Consider the following 20414-nt stretch of genomic DNA (forward strand, 5'->3'; position numbering starts at 1 on the left):
ATTGCATCTTCTTGGGAATTTTCCTCTCTGAGAATCTAAGAAAGCCCAGATCAAACGAAATTGTTGTGGATTTACATTAAAGAGAAATAATTCATAGCATTTCCTAGCACTTAATCATAATGCAAAGGAAAAACCCGCCTTGGGCCAGGGATATGCTCTGCTGGGTTCAAGTCTTGTCTCTGTCACCAACTTGCTCAGAAGATTTGGACAGGTCACTTCTCCTCCCTAGGCCTCCATTACCTTTGTGGACATCGAGAGGGTGCGGCAACATCAGAAAAATCCCTCAGGCACAACCGGACATTTGAGGCCCTCACCCACTGCCTGTCCAGCTCTGACCTTCTATCTTCTAAGATACCCCCTACTGTCTCTTTTCATCATTTTTCTCTTGCACAGGTATGTTCTTCTATTATGCAGTGGAACTTGACCACATATTAGATGCCTAGGACTCTTTCCAAAAAGCCCGATGTGCTGCTCAGTACTTTGCTGATGGCAGAGGGGATATCACATGGAAAAAGCCAATGAGACCTCCCCTGTGATGGGGTTCATTCTCCTGGGGCTCTCTGCCCACCCAGAGCTGGAAAAGACATTCTTCGTGCTCATCCTGCTGATGTACCTGGTGATCCTGCTAGCCAACGGGGTCCTCATCCTGGTGACCATCCTTGACTCCTGCCTGCACACACCCATGTACTTCTTCCTGGGGAACCTTTCCTTCCTGGACATCTGCTTCACTACCTCCTCAGTCCCACTGGTCCTGGACAGCTTTTTGACTCCCCAGGAAACCATCTCCTTCTCAGCCTGTGCTGTGCAGATGGCACTCTCCTTTGCCATGGCAGGAACAGAGTGCTTGCTCCTGAGCGTGATGGCGTTTGATCGCTATGTGGCCATCTGTAACCCCCTTAGGTACCCCATGATCATGAGCAAGGCTGCCTGTGTGCCCATGGCTGCCAGCTCCTGGGCTATTGGTGGTGCTGCTTCCGTGGTACACACATCCTTGGCAATTCAGCTGCCCTTCTGTGGGAACAACGTCATCAACCACTTCACCTGTGAGATTCTGGCTGTTCTCAAGTTGGCCTGTGCTGACATTTCCATCAATGTGATCAGCATGGAGGTGACAAATGTGATCTTCCTGGGAGTCCCGGTTCTGTTCATCTCTTTCTCCTATGTCTTCATCATCACCACCATCCTGAGGATCCCTCAGCTGAGGAGAGGACAAAGGCCTTCTCCACCTGCTCTGCCCACCTCACTGTGGTCATCGTCTTCTACGGGACCTTATTCTTCATGTATGGGAAGCCCAAGTCTAAGGACTCCATGGGAGCAGACAAAGAGGATCTTTCAGACAAACTCATCCCTCTTTTCTATGGGGTGGTGACCCCCATGCTCAACCCTATCATCTACAGCCTGAGGAACAAGGACGTGAAGGCTGCTGTGAGGAGCCTGCTGAGACCAAAAGGCTTCACTCAGTGATGGTGGAGGGGTTCTCTGTGATTGTCACCCACATGGAAGTAAGGAATCACAATCACATCAGCTGCCATTCAAAAGCCAAGTCATGTGGCATATAGTGGTCTCTCACCCTAAGTCCATTTGCAGGAAATGTTAAACTTTTCAGATGATATCTCCTGAGTTTTAGTCCTGTGTCTGACAGCTTCAGCAGACACCAGACTCAATAAATAATCAACTGTGATGAAGGCACTCTGAACACATGGTAAAACCACACAAGAGAGCAGCCACGAAAGCATGATGCATGGCCCTTAGAGTGTCTCAGCTCTAGATTTAGAACAGGGATGTGAGAAGGTTCTCACAGCAACTTACCAGCCCTACTGGATTCATCAGGGAAATCAGAGGAATAAGGAGGGAGTGGAAATTTTCATTGAGGCTTTAGTTTAATACACTCAGTTTGCCTGAATAGCTAAGAAAAGATAAGTTCTTCACTTAGAGAGCTTTTGGTTGTGAATAATCTATTTTAATGACTGGATATCTTTTTAACTATGAGAAAATTTAGGCTATTTTTTCTTGATGCACTGCAGATCATTAAACACCGCCTAGTAAATTAAATAAACTTCAAGGAGTAATGAGTTCAAATTTGACATTCTTACAAAATTTCACAACAGGAAAGCTTGTATTCTGATAGATGCCAAATCATGTTCTACAAAAAAGATGATGATAAATAGATAGATATAGATAGAAGTAGACAGATGGTGGCTATACATGGTTGAAGACTTTGGGTCTAATTTTTTTTTTTTTTTTTTTTTTGAGACAGAGTCTTGCTGTGTCGCCCAGACTAGAGTACAGTGGTGCAATCTCGGCTCGCTGCAACCTCTGCCTCCCAGGTTCAAGCAAGTCTCGTCCCTCAGCTTCCTGAGTAGCTGGGACTACAGGCATACACCACCATGCCTGACTAATTCTTGTATTTTTAGTAGAGACAGGGTTTCACCATTTTGGCCAGGCTGGTCTCAAACTGCTGGCCTCAAGTGACCCGTCCGACTCAGCCTCCCAAAGTGCTGGGATTACAAGTGTGAGCCACAGTGTCCTAGTCTATGGGGCTAAATTTTCATAGGTTTCTTTGTTCCAAGACTTCTCAGAGCTTTTATTATGCAAAGGTCCACTGTGAATGTTCAACAGGGTATAAAGTTGTAGCATTTCCTGAGCCTCCAAAATTCAGCACAGTAAAAATTGGGAAGCTTTTTTTTTGAGACAGAGTCTTGCTCTGTCACCCAGGCTGGAGTGCAACGGTATGATCTCGGCTCACTGCAACCTCCGCCTCCCAGGTTCAAGCTATTCTCCCACCTCAGCCTCCCGAGTAGCTGGGATTACAGGCACCTGCCATCATTCCCGGCTAATTTCTGTATTTTTGTAGAGGTGGGGTTTCACTGTGTTGGCCAGGGTGGTCTTGAACTCCTGACCAAGTCCAAGGTGAACTCCTGACCAGGCAGAGGTGATCTGCCCACCTCAGCCTCCCAAAGTGCTGGGATTACAGGCGTGAGCCACCGTACCCGGCCAGCATTTTTTTTTACCTAAGGGTTTGGACAAATTCCTTAACCTCTTTTGCCCGTCTATTCATAGACACAGAAGACAGACAAGAGGTTCAGAAATTGCTGTGGATGAAAAGCAGCAGTTTTATGGCAAGTTATATCAAAGTCTGAGAATATCGAAAGACTTATTTAAAAGGAAACTTTAGAAAGTGAATCCGATTTTAAGAATAGTTCTTGGAATATTTTTGCTTCAAGTGATATATTTTTCTTATATTTGTTAAGAATGAATTGGATCACTTGAGCTCAGGAGTTCGAGACCAACCTGCGCAACATAGTGAGACCTTATCTTTATTTTAAAAAAACATTGTATTGCATAAGATAAGGATGTATATTTTGCTAATAAAATTTCACTGTATTGTGTTAGTCTAAGGTTCTGATTTCTACTTGCCCTGGAGAGAAACAATCTTGCCACTGCAGATACACAGAGTGACATCTAGTGGCCACGCAAGCCAACTTCAGACATTTACAAGCCGGGCAGTGTTTTTAGAAGCAGCTGTACAGGTCTCTTTCTTCATCCCTAACTGCATAGTTCATAGTTTCTCTCCAATATCCCTGACCCCACTCATCCAGCATCTGCTTGGATACCTCCAGTGATAGAGAATTAACACTTCCAGGTTCTAGCTGTTTCATTCAGCCCTACTAGCAAATTATTCCTTGAATTGTGCTAACATTAACATCTGTCTCCGATAGCATCTTCCAGTCCTAATTTAGCTTCGTGCCTTTACATGAAATACACCTTATCTCTTCTTTCTTCTGATATATAAAAATTGATCTCCTGGTTCCTGGGTCTTTTTCCCTCAAGCATAAAGAGCCCCCATACTTCCACCTGTGCCAAAATCACCCAGTTTACCCAACTGACAGGTACTAAATTGTGTCCGCAGTATCATCTGTTTGATTCCAGTGTGATATTTCTGAAAATACCTTGGGAATAATAATGATGGTACTAAGCTAACTCTGTTTCCACAGGGCAGTGGAGATCTGTCTGGCAGAGAGAGATGCTTGAACAAGTCTGTCTTCTTGTGAGGCTGTCCTCTACTCACTTTCTCTTCCTTGAGGAATGGCAGTCATATCCACTTATATTACAGATTACATTATTATAGTGTAACTGTTGAGTCAGAAATTACATCACTTCCTCTAGGAACAGTGGCACCTTTCACTCCCACTCTCTTTTGGGTGTCAAGGGGAGACAAAACTATTATATTATTATACTTAACCATACAGACAAATGTATTATTTTAAAAATCACAGTTCTGGGTTAATGGGTGCTTTAGGCTTTTGTTCTAGTGACCAAATCCTCTATGAAATCTTTAAGTTAAAACTCCAAATATAAAGTATATCTACTTTGGCTGAAATGGAGGTGGGGAGCAGAATAGATGTGGGGGGCAGGGGAGGGAGTTGGGCTCATCCCCATCCCCAGCCTTCATCCCCATCCCCAGGGTCCCCAGTCCACAGGCACCACCAATCACTAATCTGATCCAAACCACTGGTGCCAAGAAAAGTAGACATTTTGTAAGGATATTTTGTTCCACTACCAGAAAGAAATGTGAAAATTTTGGGGGGAAATTTATATTCTAAGAAAAAATAGATTACCCAATTAACCATTAAAAAGATAGACAACTTAAAATACCAATTACCTAAGAAGTTGAGAACTTGTCAGTTACCACCTTAAGATGTTCTGGGCCACCTGTCTCCACAGATGAGTGGTAATAAACATTCAAGGAACAAAAGGTTTTTAATACTGTTTAAACAATTTCAGAGAATAAAGTGAGAAAGATATCTTCCAAATTGCTTTAACCAAGCGAGCATAACATTGATACTATATCATTAAAAACATAACAAGGAAGTACAGGAAAGGAAAATACCACCTTTTCCTTTCCTATCTCACCTATTTACATATGTGTGTATGTATGTAGATGCATGCATACATATAAAATAGAATTCAGCAGCACATAGAAAGAATACTAAACCATAGCCTAATAGACTTATTTTTTAAAAACAAAGCTAGAATAATTTAAGGATATTTATTGGTATAATTCACTACATTTATAGGTTAAAAGGGGAAAAATGATCATCTCAATAGATCCTCAAAATTATTTGAAAAAGTTGAAAATCAATTTCTTAGTTTTAAATTCCTTCTAATAAAATAGGAATGGATGTGTTCTTTAATAAAATTAAATTTATGTCTCTAATGAAAAGTATGTGTCATGCCTAATGATGAACTTAATCAAATCTGTTACACTTTAACACTTTTCTGGATATATCAACCATTGAATTAGAAAGTAGAGATAAATAAATAAAAGGTGAAACTAGAAGAAAGGTAAGGAATAATATTATTATTGTTACCTGATGGACTCATAATTTTATACCTGGACAAAACAGTAAAATCAATCAAAAGGTAATTTTGCAAAACAGTAGGAGAATTCAAGACAGAAGCTGCATGCAAAATTAATATGCAAAACTCCAGGTTCTAGAGGGGAAAGGGGGGAAAGGGAAGGGTGAAAGAGGGAGAGGAGAGAGAGGGGAAGAGAAAAAAGACAGAGGAAGAGAGAAAGAAGGAGAAAGAGAGGGGAGGAGATTTGGGGGAAGAAAAAGGAGGAGAGAGAGGGAGAGACAAGGAAAGAGGAAGAGAGGGCGAGGGAGAGAGAAGGAGAGAGACAGAGAAACCGGTTGTCTTGGACTCTTGAGTCTTTGACAGCAGTCATCACCTTCCTCCCTACCAGCTAAACAGGGCCTTTTCTCATCTTCTAGCTTGAGGCAAAATCTGCCTTTTTCTCCACAGTGATGTCATAAGAAAAGATCGCAGTCGCATAACTTGTCCCCTTTCTAGCAATAAGAACCTGCATATTTCTTTCAGGGGAAAGATATGGAAGAATTTTTATAGAGACTGTGCAGCAAGATTTTGAAATAGAGATTTCAAGTGGTTTATCATAGACGGTATCTAGAACACAATCCTATAGGGATTTCATGGATCATTATCAATTCTCTCTCCGTCACTAATCAGATTAAACTGTGCTGTTGAGAGAAGGGGTGTATGGGTTATGCCACAGTATTTAGACAAAAGAAAATAAACAGGCACATATTTATACTATTCCAAGTAATTCAGTTGGAATGGGAAGAAATGGAAAAGAAACGAAACAGGAGCTCAAGGTTGGTTGATAACACTGATTGCTCTTGGTATAACTGAGATGGAGCAGGGACTCCTCCTAGGGACTTGCGGGCTCCAAAGCATAGAAATAAAGTAAAATCTTGAGTTCCTTTGAAGGAGAAATTCCAGGGACCTAGCTAGCCTTAAGAAGTGAATGAGCAACTCGATAAGCTAGAAGGTAATAGTAGCTTAAAACAATAGCCAAGGAAGTTAGAGTCAGGAGAATGTAGAGATAACATCTTAACACATGTCCCTGAGTTGTTTTTTTGAAACCCAGATTCTTACCAAAGGAATCCTGTGGCACACAGACCTCTGATAAGGTGGAACTGAGGACTGAACTCTACTGGCTGTCCTTTGTTCTAGATTTCTTCCTGAGAGGCCTGGAAGAGGTCAGACCCATGAACCAGGGCTAACATTCTTTTCTGTTGATAACAAATTTTTAGACAAAGCCTCACTTCCTTAACCAAGTCAGAAAATCTGCAAATCGGCAGGATGTGGTGGCTCACGCCTGTAATGTCAGCACTTTGGGAGGCAAAGGCTACAGGCAGAATCACCTCTGAGGTCAGGAGACAGAGAACAGCCTGGCTAACATGACAAAGCCCCATCTCTACTAAAAATACAAAAATTAGCTGGGCGTGTTGGTACATGCCTGTAATCCCAGTCACTCGGGAGGCTGAGGCAGGAGAATCGCTTGAACTCGGGAGGTGGAGGTTGCAGTGAGCAGAGATTGCACCACTGCACTCCAGCCTGGGTGACAGAGGGAGACCCTGTCTCAAAAAAACACAAACAAACAAAAAAGAAAATCTTCTAATCCTCCTATGACCTGTGGGCCCCTCCTAATCACCCCCTAACACACATACAAAAGCTTTGAGATGTCCTACCTTTTCAGATGAAACCAATATATTGATTTATGACTTACCTGTAACCTCTGCCTCCTCACCTTTATTTTTTTATTTTTTTATTTTTTTGAGATGTAGTTTCACTCTTCTTGCCCAGGCTGGAGTATAATGGCGCAATCTTGGCTCACTGCAACCTCCGCCTCCTGGGTTCAGGCGATTCTCCTGCCTTAGCTTCCCTAGTAGTTGGGATTACAGGTGCATGCCACCACACCTGGCTAATTTTTGTATTTTTAGTAGAGACAGGATTTCACCATGTTGGCTGGTTTTGAACTCCTGAGCTCACGTGATCCGCCCGCCTCGGTCTCCTAAAGTGCTGGGATTACAGGCGTGAGCCACCGTGCTCGGGTAGAAAAGTTTTTTATTATTACAGTTTGGATGGTGCACATTTGAAAATGATCAATTTCCCTGCTTTCTTAAACAGAGCTTATTTGTTATAATGTTACATTGTGAGTGAGTCATAGTCAGCATTTATGATTATTATAAGGTAATTGTGCAGGATGGAAGTGGCATCTCCCAAGGGACACACTCGGGGTCCAAAAGAGGCTACTTGGAATTGGCACCACCGGGGGTCAGGATGGCTAAGACAAACCCGTCTCAGTTCAGATGGTGGCTCTAGTTATACCAGCCCAGAACAGGATGGAGGAGAGGCTCCTCAGTGCCATCCTGCTGAAAAACAGAGTCCAGGAGTTAGCTCCCCTTCTCTGGGACGAGATAGTCTTTTCCTAAATAATAATAATAATTGCTTTGGAGAGATGTGCTTGCTCACAGATAACTTGAACGGTTACAATTCTTGCTGGTGAAATTAGGATCTGTTTCTCACACTTCAGAGTTGACAGACTTGGGCAGAGGGGAGTCTCCATTAACTTTTGGGCAAAGCCTGAGCTCTGGAGTTTTCCACTGAGAGGCAGAAAGGATAGAGTTCCCAAAGTAAGGGATGTGTGGCTTCTGGGCATGTGACCTGCAGAGGAGCCGTTAGGAGCAGAAAGGGTGTGAGGAGGAGATAGAAAGAGGTCAGGAGAGAGGGAGCCTCCAAATGTCTCAGCCTGAAGTTTCCTCTCCTTAGCTGCTAAGACCAAGGTTCTCGTCCTTCCGCTGCTGTGCTTTGAGACACCCACCTGGCCCTTCCGTAATTCAGCTGGTCTAGGGAGACTGGGAAGCTTGAGACAGGAAGGTATTTGCCTCCTGATTGCCACAGGCTGAAATGGAATTCAGCGTCAACCACCTTCTCTCCCCTCCTCCACCCACATTTTTTAAATATCTGTGGCAGTGCCACCCCTGAGCACTAGTGGCCATGGACAGGTGACATTCCAGGCCTATAAGACTGAGTGGCTTGTTCTTGATGGTCCTCAACCTCCCTGCTCTACACACTCACCCTATGACCTAGTAAAGATCACTTCCCAGGGCTGCAAGGGAGGGACTCACCTCCACACCCACACTAGAGTACTATCTGTTTTCTGTTTCTGGTTTCCTCCCTCATTGTCAAGCTGTCAGCAGTAAATTCCAACTTGTTTTTATTAAAAAGGAATGGGGACACTTATGTGGTTATTTTAGCCAAGATGCCTATTCTAAATCTAATCATGATGAGACATTGCACAAACCCCAATTTTATAAAACATCTGGCCCGTATTCCTCAAAAATGTCAATATTATGAAAGACAAAGTATGGCTGAGGAACTGTTCCAGATTAAAGGAATCAAAGAGATGTGACGAAAACATGCAACGTATCATCCTGGGCTGGATACTGTACTGGAAAGTGTTGCTATAACTATATTGACTATAACTGTGGCAACCAACGACATTTGAATGTGAACTGTAGATAAGATAATCGTAACGATGCTGAATTTCCCAAGTTTGATCATTGTAGTGGAGTACAGTGAGAGAATATACTTGCTTTTATGGAATACACATGACATACACAACCTACCTCGAAATCATTCAGAAAAACTATGTATACACACACACAGAATAATAAAGCAAAACAAATGTAGTAAAATGTTAACAAGTTGATAGACTGCATATGGGTTTTTTATATGATGATTGCAACTTTTCTTTAAGTTTGGAATTCTTTCAAAGAAAATAAATGTCAAAAAGAAAGTGAGGAAGAACTCCAAAAAAATTGTGGAAGGACTATTTAAATATCAGCAATTCAAGTCAACATGAAAAAGTTCAACATCACTAACAACCCAAGTGGTACAAAATGGTACTATTAAAAATCAAATCCTATTAACCTACTGCAGAAAAGGATAATATAATATCCATTTTTGGTCATGGATCAGTGACACAGGAGCCCTTGTCCTTGCTAGTAAGTGGACACTGTTTTTGAAAAACCATTTCAGACTTTAAAATGCTCTTATCAGACCAAGTATGGTGGCTCACACCTATAATCCCAATGCTCTATAAGGAGGTCAAGGTGGGAGGATCATTTGAAGCCAGGAGTTGGAGACCAGCCTAGGCAATATAGCAAGATGCCATCTCTTTAAAAAAAATTTTTTTTTTTAGGGCCGGGTGCAGTGGCTCATGCCTGTAATCCCAGCACTTTGGGAGGCTGAGGCAGGCAGTTCACTGGAGCCTAGGAGTTTAAGACAGCCTGGGCAACATGGCAAAATCCTGTCTCTACGAAAAAGAAAAAAGACAAAAAAATTAGCCAGATGTGATGGCAAGCATCTTTAGTTCCAGCTATTCAAGGGCCTGAAGTGGGAGGATCACTTGAACCCAGGAGTTTGAGGCTGCAGTGAGTCGTGATCATGTCACTGCATTCCAGCCTGGGTGACAGAGTAAGACTCTATCTCATGAACAAATAAATAAAATGTTTATTTTTCTTCTTCTTTTTGAGACAGGGCCTCTGGAGTAGCTTTAACGACAGGCGCACACCACCACACCTGGCTAATAAAGTGCTCTTATACTTAGACCTCATAATGGAATTCTTAAAAATTTACCCTAAAGAAAAAAAAATCAGAGATGGAGATAGAGATTTTATGGCCGGGCGTGGTGGCTCACACCTGTGATCCCAGCACTTTGGAAGGCCGAGGCGGGCAGATCACAAGGTCAGGAGATCAAGACCATCCTGGCTAACACAGTGAAACCCTGTCTCTACTAAAAAATACAAAAAAATAGCTGGGCATGGCGGCAGGTGCCTGTAGTCCCAGCTACTCGGGAGGCTGAGGCAGGAGAATGGCGTGAACCAGGAGACGGAGCTTGCAGTGAGCCGAGATCACACCACTGCACTCCAGCCTGGGCGACAGAGCGAGACTCCGTCTCAAAAAGAAAAAAAGAATAATCTCTATGATGTAACTTACCATGGAGAAAAACAGCATCATCTAAATGTCCCAAAATAGCATAATGGTTAAATAAATGATAGTATACTTATACATGAAAAAAGCCAGTTTTTCATACAGACCCTTACCAAGAAGAAAATATAATAAGGAAAAAAGTATTCCTCTATATTAGCAATACAATGGAGGGAAAAATGCCTTAGAATAAAGTTAAGAGTCCACAATATGTACATAAATAAGAACTTAATACTCTATTGTGATAACTCGAAGAAATATTTTAACAAATTGAAAGATATAACCTGGATAAGAAATCTCAAGGCCAGGCATTGTGGCTTATGCCTGTTATCCCAGCACTTTGGGAGGCTGAGGTGGGCAGATCACTTGAGGCCAGGAGTTTGAGACCAGCCTGGACAAGATGATGAAACCCTGTTTCTACTAAAATTACAAAAATTAGCCGGATGTGGTGGCACGTGCTCGTAATCCCAGCTACTTGGGAGACTGAGGCAGGAGGATTGCTTGAACCTGGAAGGCAGAAGTTGCAGTGAGCTGAGATCGCCATCTGGGCGACAGAGCAAGACTCTGTCTCCAGAAAGACAAAAAAAAAGAAAGCAAGAAAAGAAATCTCAAAAATGTAAACTTTTCAAGTCTTCTAAATAAATAGATAAATTCAATGCAATCTCAATCACAAGCTAATTCTAATTCACATAAACAATTATATATAAATTAATTAATATAGAAAACTTGTTTTGGAAAATTATCAGGAGGGGAAAACTAGTCCCACTAGATATCAATATGTATAAAAGGTACAGTGATAAAAAGTTTGGTACTGGTAAAGAATAAATAGATCAATCATTGGTACAGAATAAAGTCTAGAACTAGACCTAAGGACATATGGCCATTTAATTTGTGATAAAGTTAATGTGCTAATCATTAAGCTATTGTCTCCCCCGCTTCTGAAGTGTGCCTCTACACTCAATTCGTGACTTGACTGAGACTCAAAATCCATTTCTACTTTGACTCCCTGTAGACCGACCCACAGGGGGCGCAAGAGGGACCGGGGAGGACCAGACGAGGGAAAAGATTATTTTTTTCTCTCTCTGGGGAAAAGAGGGACGAGCTTCTTGCTCCTTCCGGTTTGCTTCCTGTTCCTGTCTGCTTAGCCCCGCAGTGTTCATTGGTTGATCCTCTCTCCTGCTTTCTCCACACTCTCAGAACCAGGCTCATTGTTCAGGATCTCAGTTCCAGGATGCCCTTTCTCAAACACCAAAATGAATTCCAAAGAGACCAAAGATTAAAATATAAAAAAATATATTACAGATTCTAGATGAGAGGGGTAAGGAGGAGTCTGGGAAAATGGCAGTTTGTTCTGTGACATCCACGATGCATCCCAACCCAGCTGTAGCCCAGCTGCTCTGTTCTCCTAAGGTAGGGAGCTGCTAAGGCTGAAAGGTGTGGGCAGTGCCCGTGACTCGGGTAGGGGCATACAAGACAGGAGTGGAACAGGAATTTCCACCTCTGTGCCAGAGGAGATCCTGGAAACAAGCCTCAAAAAGTCTTGGGGCAAGAAAAAGGAGGAATACTGTGGTATCTAGGAGTCAATTTGAACAGGCCATGGGCTACAGAGGGGCAGGTCTGTGACTTCCATGTCAGTGTTGCTGAAAGAGCCGGAGGTCTGGGAGGATTCTCCCTGTCCTCAAGGAGGAGCTGAGTTGTCTCTGTCCCCCAGCAGGGAATGTCCTAGGTGTTAATAGCCCTTGCAACTTGGGGCCTATTAAATAATTGATAACTGGCCAGTGGCTCACACCCCTATCCCCATGGACAGACTATGGTGTCTGCCTCTCTCTCAGGATAGCTGCTCCCTAAAGACCTCTAGCAGCTGGGAACCCAGCAGCCAGACACAAGAGCAAACAGAACCAGAGAGACATGTCTCCTAGTGTAATTGAACTGCTGGAGGAACCAGGACATGCCATGAGCACTCAAGGAGCTCTAAGTCCACTACAAAAAAAAAGTCTCTCTGATAAGACAGCAGGTTGAACACTTGCATATAGTGAAGTTAGCTAAGAAGAGAAGACACTATGTGATGCAGTTCAAGGGGAATGTGAGGGCAGACGAGGACTTTCTTTGGGGAGTAGTGGTGCAGATAAGAAAGGCTTAAAAGTGTTCAGAGAAGGAAATGCGGGGATTTGAATCCAACTCTAACTCCAAAGCCCATGCCCTTTTGTCTCTAGCAGTACTTTGCTAGGATCTGGTGGGGCCCAGAAACAAGTAAGAATAGAACTTGCTCACCTGGTATTTTAGAACAAACAGAGACAGAGCAAGCAGGTGAAGGTCAGTTATCCCATTCTTCTCCCAGAGGGGCTTTCACTGCCCAACACAGCTCGGTCCTCCTTTCACAAAACAAACTCTCAGGTGGACTCTGGCTGGCAGAGGTATATCTCAGTCCTGTTCTTTAAAAGTCGCTAAGTCAATAGCATTTTGGTAATTCCTACAGCAACTTCATGGAAGTACTAAAACTCTTCTCTACCCACACCCCATGTCCCTCAAGTCTGACTGAAAGAAAACAAGAGAGATTTGAGGCCCTGGGGCCCTTGGCAAAAAGCCTATGTGTGGCAGGTTTGTCTGCAGCTTCCCTGACTTTCGCCACACCTACTTCATAAAGACTTAACTCACTGTCTCAGAGTAAGACCCTAAGAAAAGAATTTGAGGTGTTGACTCTTTCTGACCCCTGTCATCTCAACTACATACTTATTCACATAATAACAGCTCAGTGACAACTTCTTGCCATTATGGCTTTGAAAGCTTCTACTACATCCCAGACAAGGACTCCTTTTTCTCCCCCAAGTGTAACAATGTTTTTACCCAATGACATATGCTACAAGAATATTCTGACTTTCTGATTTCAGGCAAAGACACACTCACCAACTTATTACTTGACACAGCAAGTCCCAGTCAGAGAATATCATATGAAACAAATAGGAATTATCTGCAAGAATCCAAAACATAGGCTGCATCCCCAGCCCACCGCCACGGCCACCTACAAGCTAGTATTGATCAGGTGTAGTGACAGCATGTGGAACCTGGAGAATCACTTCAGCAGCTGGTACGATGCCAACCTCATCCCAGTAGGCCATGAGGAGGCAAAGCCTGGTGGGTAGGCTCTGTGAGATGCTAGCTATGAGTTTGACATCTGCTTCCCCTCAGTGCAGAAGAGAGCGATCAAACCCTCTGGACAGTGCTAAATGCCATTGATCAGATGCAGCTGCCAGTATTGAGGACTTGGTGCCTCAAGGAATGACATTATGGGGGTCTGACTGGCCTCAATAAAGCAGAAACTGCTGCGAAGCATGGTGAGGCCCAGGTGAAGATCTGGAGGCGCTCCTATGATGTCCCACCACCTCCGATGGAGCCCAACCATCCTTTCTACAGCAACAACAGTAAGAATTGCAGGTATGCAGACCTCACTGAAGATCAGCTATCCTCCGGTGAGAGTCTGAAGGAAATAGTTCCTCAGATGAAAGAGGGGAAATGGGTATTGACTGAAGCCCATGGCAACAGCCTTTGGGGAATTGTCAAGCATCTGGAGGGTCTCTCTGAAGAGGCTATCTGGAGCTGAACCTGACGACTGGTATTCGCATTGTCTATGAACTGGAAAAGAACTTGAAGCCCATCAAGCCCATGCAGTTCCTGGGGGATGAAGCTACTGTGCATAAAGCCATGGAAGCTGTGGCTGCCCAGGGCAAGGCTAAGAAGTGAAGGCCAGCAGGCATGCTACTGTCCCTGGGAACACCCTCCCTGGCCATCCCTTCCTCTGCCCCCTGCACATGCCACACTGACCACATCTGTAGGCATCTTAAGTTGTAGCTGCAGATGGGAACCAGTGGCTCACATTTTCATTTTAGCCATTTGTCTCCTGCATCCACTCCTTTCATACAATCTAGTCAGAATAGCACTTCTAGGGCACAGGTTCTCAGTCCAAGCTGAGGAAAAGCTCCCCTTGTCCGAGAGAGTTGAAAGGTAGTGACCTGGGTTTTTGCCAGTGCTTTGTTTACTAAGGACTTGTGGAGAGGAACCATGCTAAACCACGACCAATGAGGAGACACAAGAGCGCCTGTCTGCCCCCAGGAGCCAGTTCTCTGCTCTTCTGCAGTCAGACCACTGCCTGGGGGCTCTAGTCATTCCAGTGGAAGATGAATGTAACTTGCGTGGTGATGTGACCAACAATGTTTCCTCCCTGACCCCAGAGGAGCTGGCTCTAGAAGGTTGGGATCAATCCTGAATTTAGTTTATGTGTTACATTTACTTTTCCCAAAAAAAAAAAAAAAAAAAAAAAAGTATAGCATATGTAAATAATACAAAACAATAACCCTTGTGGTGTTTCTTGTGGTGGTTGAAATAGTCCCACATGTGGTCATCAGAAAATAAGCCATCCCTCACACCAAGATGGGGTAAGCTCTGAGGGGTAGGAGCGCCTCCTGCTGTGTGTTTTAGAATCCTTCACCTGCCTTGTTTCATGGCAGTGAAATGCCTCTTCGTCCTATCCAAGTGTGTCTTTCACTGACTGATTTCTGAATCATGTTCTAGTTGCTTGGCCCTGCCACAAGGGCCCAGTGTTCATTTAAGCATAACTGTACTAAATCCTTTTTCTGCGCATGCCTGTAATCCCAGCTGCTGGGGAGGCTGAGGCAGGAGAAACGCTTGAACCCAGGAGGCGGAGGTTGCAGTGAGCCAAGATTGCACCATTGCCCTCCAGCTTAGGCAACAAGAGCAAAACTCCGTCTTCCAAAAAATAAAAATAAAAAATAAAGGAGTGATGTGCAATACAATTTTTTAAAAAAGAATCCCAAACATATTGCCATGCAAGGGGGATGAAGAGATAGGCAGCATCTTCTGTGATACGTCACTGGGCTGTGCATGTGCACTATTTTTTACATTGTTTGAAGCACTCACATACTTAGTTTTTATTTTGTCCTAAAAGTATTTTTTGTGCTGTGATATTATTTGTGGTGCCCTTTGAGTGCAAGATGATTATGAAGCCTCAAAATGTTGAAAAATCGTTGAAGAAAATAGTACAGAAAGAACACTGTACCTGCCAAAGAATGACCTCTCCAATCCCTTCTCTACCAGCCCACTCACATCTTTTCTTCCTCCCTTGAGAGTAAAATATGCTCCATTATAGTATCTTTCACATATAAATGCCTTCTACCTATGTACTTTGACCTATGTACTTTCTAACTATTGTTTCTTACATAGACTCGCTTTCATTGTTCAGTCAATAGATTTTTCTATATGTGAATATTGAGGATATCATTGGTCAAAATGAAATGCATCATACGTTTCCTGTTAAAATAAATGGAAATATTTTTCCATCTAATGATTTATTTTCCCCTGAGCAGCAGGGTTTTTCAGGAAAGAATTGACATCTTTAAGCAAAGGAAAGGTGTCTTATATTTTTTTGTATATATGATGCTCCCTACAGAGTAAAAGTGAAGTCACATTGCCCCCATGGAGCTCATGGCTACTATTTCCGGAATCAATTGAAGCAGCTGGAAAACTTAAGTCCCTGGGATGACTAGACATGTCCCTATTCCTTGCTGCAGGCAGGAAGACAGCATTCTCAACATGTTGCATTTGTGATCAGAGGGACCAAGATTTGGCCTCTCACCACTAAGAGGAAATGACCTACAGACCCACGGACTATGCCCCATGAAGTCAAGTTAACATAAGGGAAAAGGTGTGCATCAGCAAGGATTAGGCTTAACTGAAAATAATAGAGTCTCACAGAAGCGCTGTTTAAACCAGATAGCAGTTTATTTCTCTGTCCTGTGTAAAGACTGAAGCATAGGCAATCTGGGACTGTGGTAGCAGCTCTATTCCTTCAAGTCCTCAGGGTCTCAAACTCCTAGCTTACTTCTTAATCATCCCTATGATGTGGTCCTTACCTCACAGTCTAAGAAGGCAGCAAGAGCTCCAGCTCTCACACCACATTCCAAGCAGTAGGATAGAAAGAGTGACAATGAGGAAGGGATGCAAAGGCCATATACCAGCTGTTCTTTAAGAAAGGTTGCTAGAAGCCACCATGCTTTAATTCTGCTTGTAACTCATTGGCCTGAACTTATTCATGTGGCAGAAAATGCTGAAAAATAAAGCCTTAATTCTGGGCAACTATGTTTCTTAGTCAGCTTGGGCTGACTATAGGTTTAAACAACAGACACTTATTTCTCACCGTTCTGGAGGCCTAGGAAGTCCAAGATCAAGGTGCCAGCTGTTTCCATTTCTGGTGAGGGCTCTCTTCCTGGCTTGTAGATTTTGAGCTTCTTGCTGCATGCCTTTCCTGGGTGTGCAGGTGTGGGAGGAGAAAGGGAAAGAATGGTCTTGATCGGAGAGAAAGAGCATGATCAGCTCATTCTTTACCCTTGAGTCTCACTCAGGTTCTGATGAAGTGGACAACATAATTGTAATTTGGATAATGGGTACTATTTCCTTATGTGCATCTGAAATAATAAATTATGTATTTATATGTGGACTTGGATTCTTTGACTGTTTCCAGACAACGAGAATGTCTTTCATCTTTTTTTTTTTTTTTTTTTTTTTTTGAGACGGAGTCTCACCCTGTCGCCCGGGCTGGAGTGCAGTGGCTGGTTCTCAGCTCACTGCAAGCTCCGCCTCCCGGGTTTACGTCATTCTCCTGCCTCAGCCTCTGGAGTAGCTGGGACTACAGGCGCCCGCCACCTCGCCCGGCTAGTTTTTTTTTGTATTTTTTAGTAGAGACGGGGTTTCACCGTGTTAGCCAGGATGGTCTCGATCTCCTGACCTCGTGATCCGCCCGTCTCGGCCTCCCAAAGTGCTGGGATTACAGACTTGAGCCACCGCGCCCGGCCATGTCTTTCATCTTTTGTGACATGTTCCCAAAAGTTATGACAATAAAATTCTCACTTTTATATCTCTCAGAGAAGATGAGATGTTTTTACAATTGTTTTCACAATTCTCTATCCTAGGAAATGGGCTTTCTAAGATCTCACTGTGTGTTGTTCTGCATCCAACATGCAGCCAGATGACCCACGGCCTTACAAATAAGGCAGTATGCTGGTTTCATCCCCTGTTCTGCAAGCTAAGGATCAATAGTTATGACATATATTTGCACATTCATGTTTCAACTCAGGCCCAAAGCATCATTGCAGAATTCACACTATTAATTTCCTAAAACCTAAACACATAACAAATTCCAGTGAGAGAAATAGTGCAGGTACCAGTGGAAAGATACAGGCCATCGTGACACAGACAGAGATGCATGACCAACACTCCATAGCTAAAGTAGCCAGAATTCTCAGAAAACCTGCGTACAACTAAGAACTGCCTTTCCTCACAACTCTGTCAGCCCTTTGAGGGACAAACTGCCTCTTTGCAGCTGATCAGTGCACTCAAGGACAAACAGACCATCTGGAGGTTTGTTTTTTTTTTTTCAGATGGAATTTCGCTCTTGTTGCCCAAGCCGGAGTGCAATGGCACGATCTCGGCTCACTGCAACCTTGACCTCCTGGGTTCAAGAGATTCTCCTACCTTAGTCTCCCGAGTAGCTGCAATTACAGGCACATGCCACCACCCCCGGCTAATTTTGTACTTTTAGTAGAGACAGGGTTTCTCCATGTTGGTCAGGCTGGTCTCGAACTCCTGACCTCAGGTGATCCGCCCACCTCGGCCTCCCAAAGTGCTGCGATTACATGCATGAGCCACTGTGCCCGGCCAGGTTTTGTTTTCATATACTCTGCCTTTACCTTTGTCCAAAGAGATGATCTATGAAACCCTTGTCTTCTCCGTAGAGAAGTAAATCTTCAGCTGTACTCTAACTAAATGCCTGAGTTGCTTTCCTCCTCATAATGTTGCTATTGTAATAGCATAAAAAACACTTTGGAACAGAATCGATTTCACCACTAGTGAAACACTTGCATTCCTCCACTTCAGCAACCCTCACAAATAGTCTTCAAAGTGCACATTATGGCTCAACTGAATCTTCTGGTAGAAAATCCTGTTCTAAGAGACAGCTGGGCCTGAGGCTTTAATTAACCCCATTTCACCAAACTCACTGGGTAAGGGTGCTACAGGAACTACCAAGTGGTGGTTTTTGCTTGGATCACACAACTATCATCTGCACGAACCACTCTCATATTTTTTTATTACTGTGACAGTTAACCTGAACGATACAACTCCAGCAAAAACCTTGCAACATTGGGCCAGACAGCCACAGGCCCACATAATACACATGGTGGTACAAATCAACACCATCCATTTCAAAATACTGAGGATTGAGAAGAGGTTGACTCATCCCACAGGTGCTGAATGTCTGTAGTTATGGTCCACCAGCCTTACTAAGGGCTCCTATTCTATCTAGATTTATAATCCAGATTTAGTTTTAAAAGTCCCTAACCCTAAAGTACCTCCTTGATCTCTCCCAAATCCTCACCGCTAAGGGAACACAAAGTTCTCACCAAAAGTTTCCAGTGACTTCACCTTCCTGGACTGTAACAGGGATACTTGGGGGGCCAACCTTTGTTTCTCTTGGATGATCACAGGTTTTAATGCCCAAGTGACAGGCCCTGGAAAGTGCTGGGCCCTCCAAAATTCTTCTGTGGGTTGACCACACCTGGGATTTGACCTGTGGGGCAGGCAGACACTATGTTGCAACTTTAGGTGCGAGACAATAGCCCTGGCCCTACGTGCATCTGGGCTGGGGGACCCTGGGGCATGAGCACTGACAGCATCCTGCCCCTGCTTTTTACCGGAGCCGTTGACACACCTTGCTTGTGTGTTCTGTTTTTAACCATTCTGAACTGAATGAAATTTAAGAAGTTTTTAATAGCCAGCATCATCCTTGTTTAAATTAGTTTAAGGAAGTAGCTTTATGGTTTTATAGGATTTTTTTTTAACTCAGAGGAGGTCATGCATAAAAGCATTTTTTTTTTTTTTTTTTAAGACTAACAAGATTTCAGATACATAATGAGAAAGTCACTTTATTTTCTGGCTAAAATTTTCAGACAGTTTAAAGAAAACTTTTCATCTTGTGGGTTACATTGGAAACTGAGGCTTGGGAGGTTATCAGGTCGCCAGGGTCTTTTGTTTTGTTTGTTTGTTTGCTTGCTTCTACACAGAGATTAGTCATAGGAAGAAACTTAATTTTTTTATTTGTTTGTTTGTTTTTTGTTTTGTTTTGTTTGAGACAGTCTTGCTCTGTCGCCCAGGCTGGAATGCAGTGGTGCAATCTCGGCTCACTGCAAGCTCCACCTCCCAGGTTCACGCCATTCTCCTGCCTCAGCCTCCCAAGTAGCTGGGACTACAGGCGCCTGCCACCATGCCTGGCTAATTTTTTTTTGTATTTTTAGTAGAGACGGGGTTTCACCGTGTTAGTCAGGATGGTCTTGATCTCCTGGCCTCGTGATCCACCTGCCTCAGCCTCCCAAAGTGGAAACTTAATTTTTTAAACAATTTTTCATCTTCCTAAATTTCGTAGTCTGGTTACATTGACATCTGGGGCCAAAGTAGACAGTCCAAGGCATGTAGGCTGCGCTGCTCCCCAAGACTTGGGCGCCTCCTTCTTTCTTCCTGCTCCACCCTCCCCTATAGTGTTGTCCTCATGCAGATGATTAAATCCAGCTCACCACTTCCCTTCAAACTGACCAGCCCAAAGAAAGGGGGACAGGGAAAGAATGGATAGTTTTTCCTGAGGACTTGACTTGGAAGTTGAACACATTGTTTTTGCAAACATCTCATTATCCAGAAGTTAGTCATGTGGCTGTACCCAGATGCAAAGGATTGCAGGATGTATCATGTCTATCTGTGAGGTCATGTGCTCAGCTAAAATGTAGAGGATTTTATTTGTGAAATGAGGAAGTGAAAAATGGATATCGAAAGATTAATGGTCTCTGCCACAGTGACATTTGCTTCATGGATGATTGGTGGATCATGGCTAGTGGTTAACTTGGTGATTGGGAGTGCTTACGTGAAGAGGTATGATCAGTTTTGGGGGAATTGATTACTTTGTAGGATGTAATGGTTTCTAGGGGTTTAATTAGGTTTAG

General features: G+C 43.4%; 1 protein-coding gene and 1 pseudogene across 1 annotated transcript; both read left to right on the plus strand.

Annotated features, from left to right (window-relative positions):
* The first annotated feature begins 505 nt into the window (after positions 1–505).
* On the plus strand, positions 506–1464 carry LOC104672326 (olfactory receptor 2S2-like). Its single transcript, XM_010376101.2, is given in 2 exon segments — positions 506–1187; positions 1190–1464. Coding segments are annotated over 2 exon segments (957 nt in total).
* A 10260-nt stretch (positions 1465–11724) lies between these two features.
* On the plus strand, positions 11725–14097 carry LOC104672621 (annotated as a pseudogene).
* The last annotated feature ends 6317 nt before the right edge of the window (positions 14098–20414 follow it).

This window comes from Rhinopithecus roxellana, chromosome 16, assembly GCF_007565055.1.
Source record: "Rhinopithecus roxellana isolate Shanxi Qingling chromosome 16, ASM756505v1, whole genome shotgun sequence".
Lineage (NCBI taxonomy): Eukaryota > Metazoa > Chordata > Mammalia > Primates > Cercopithecidae > Rhinopithecus > Rhinopithecus roxellana.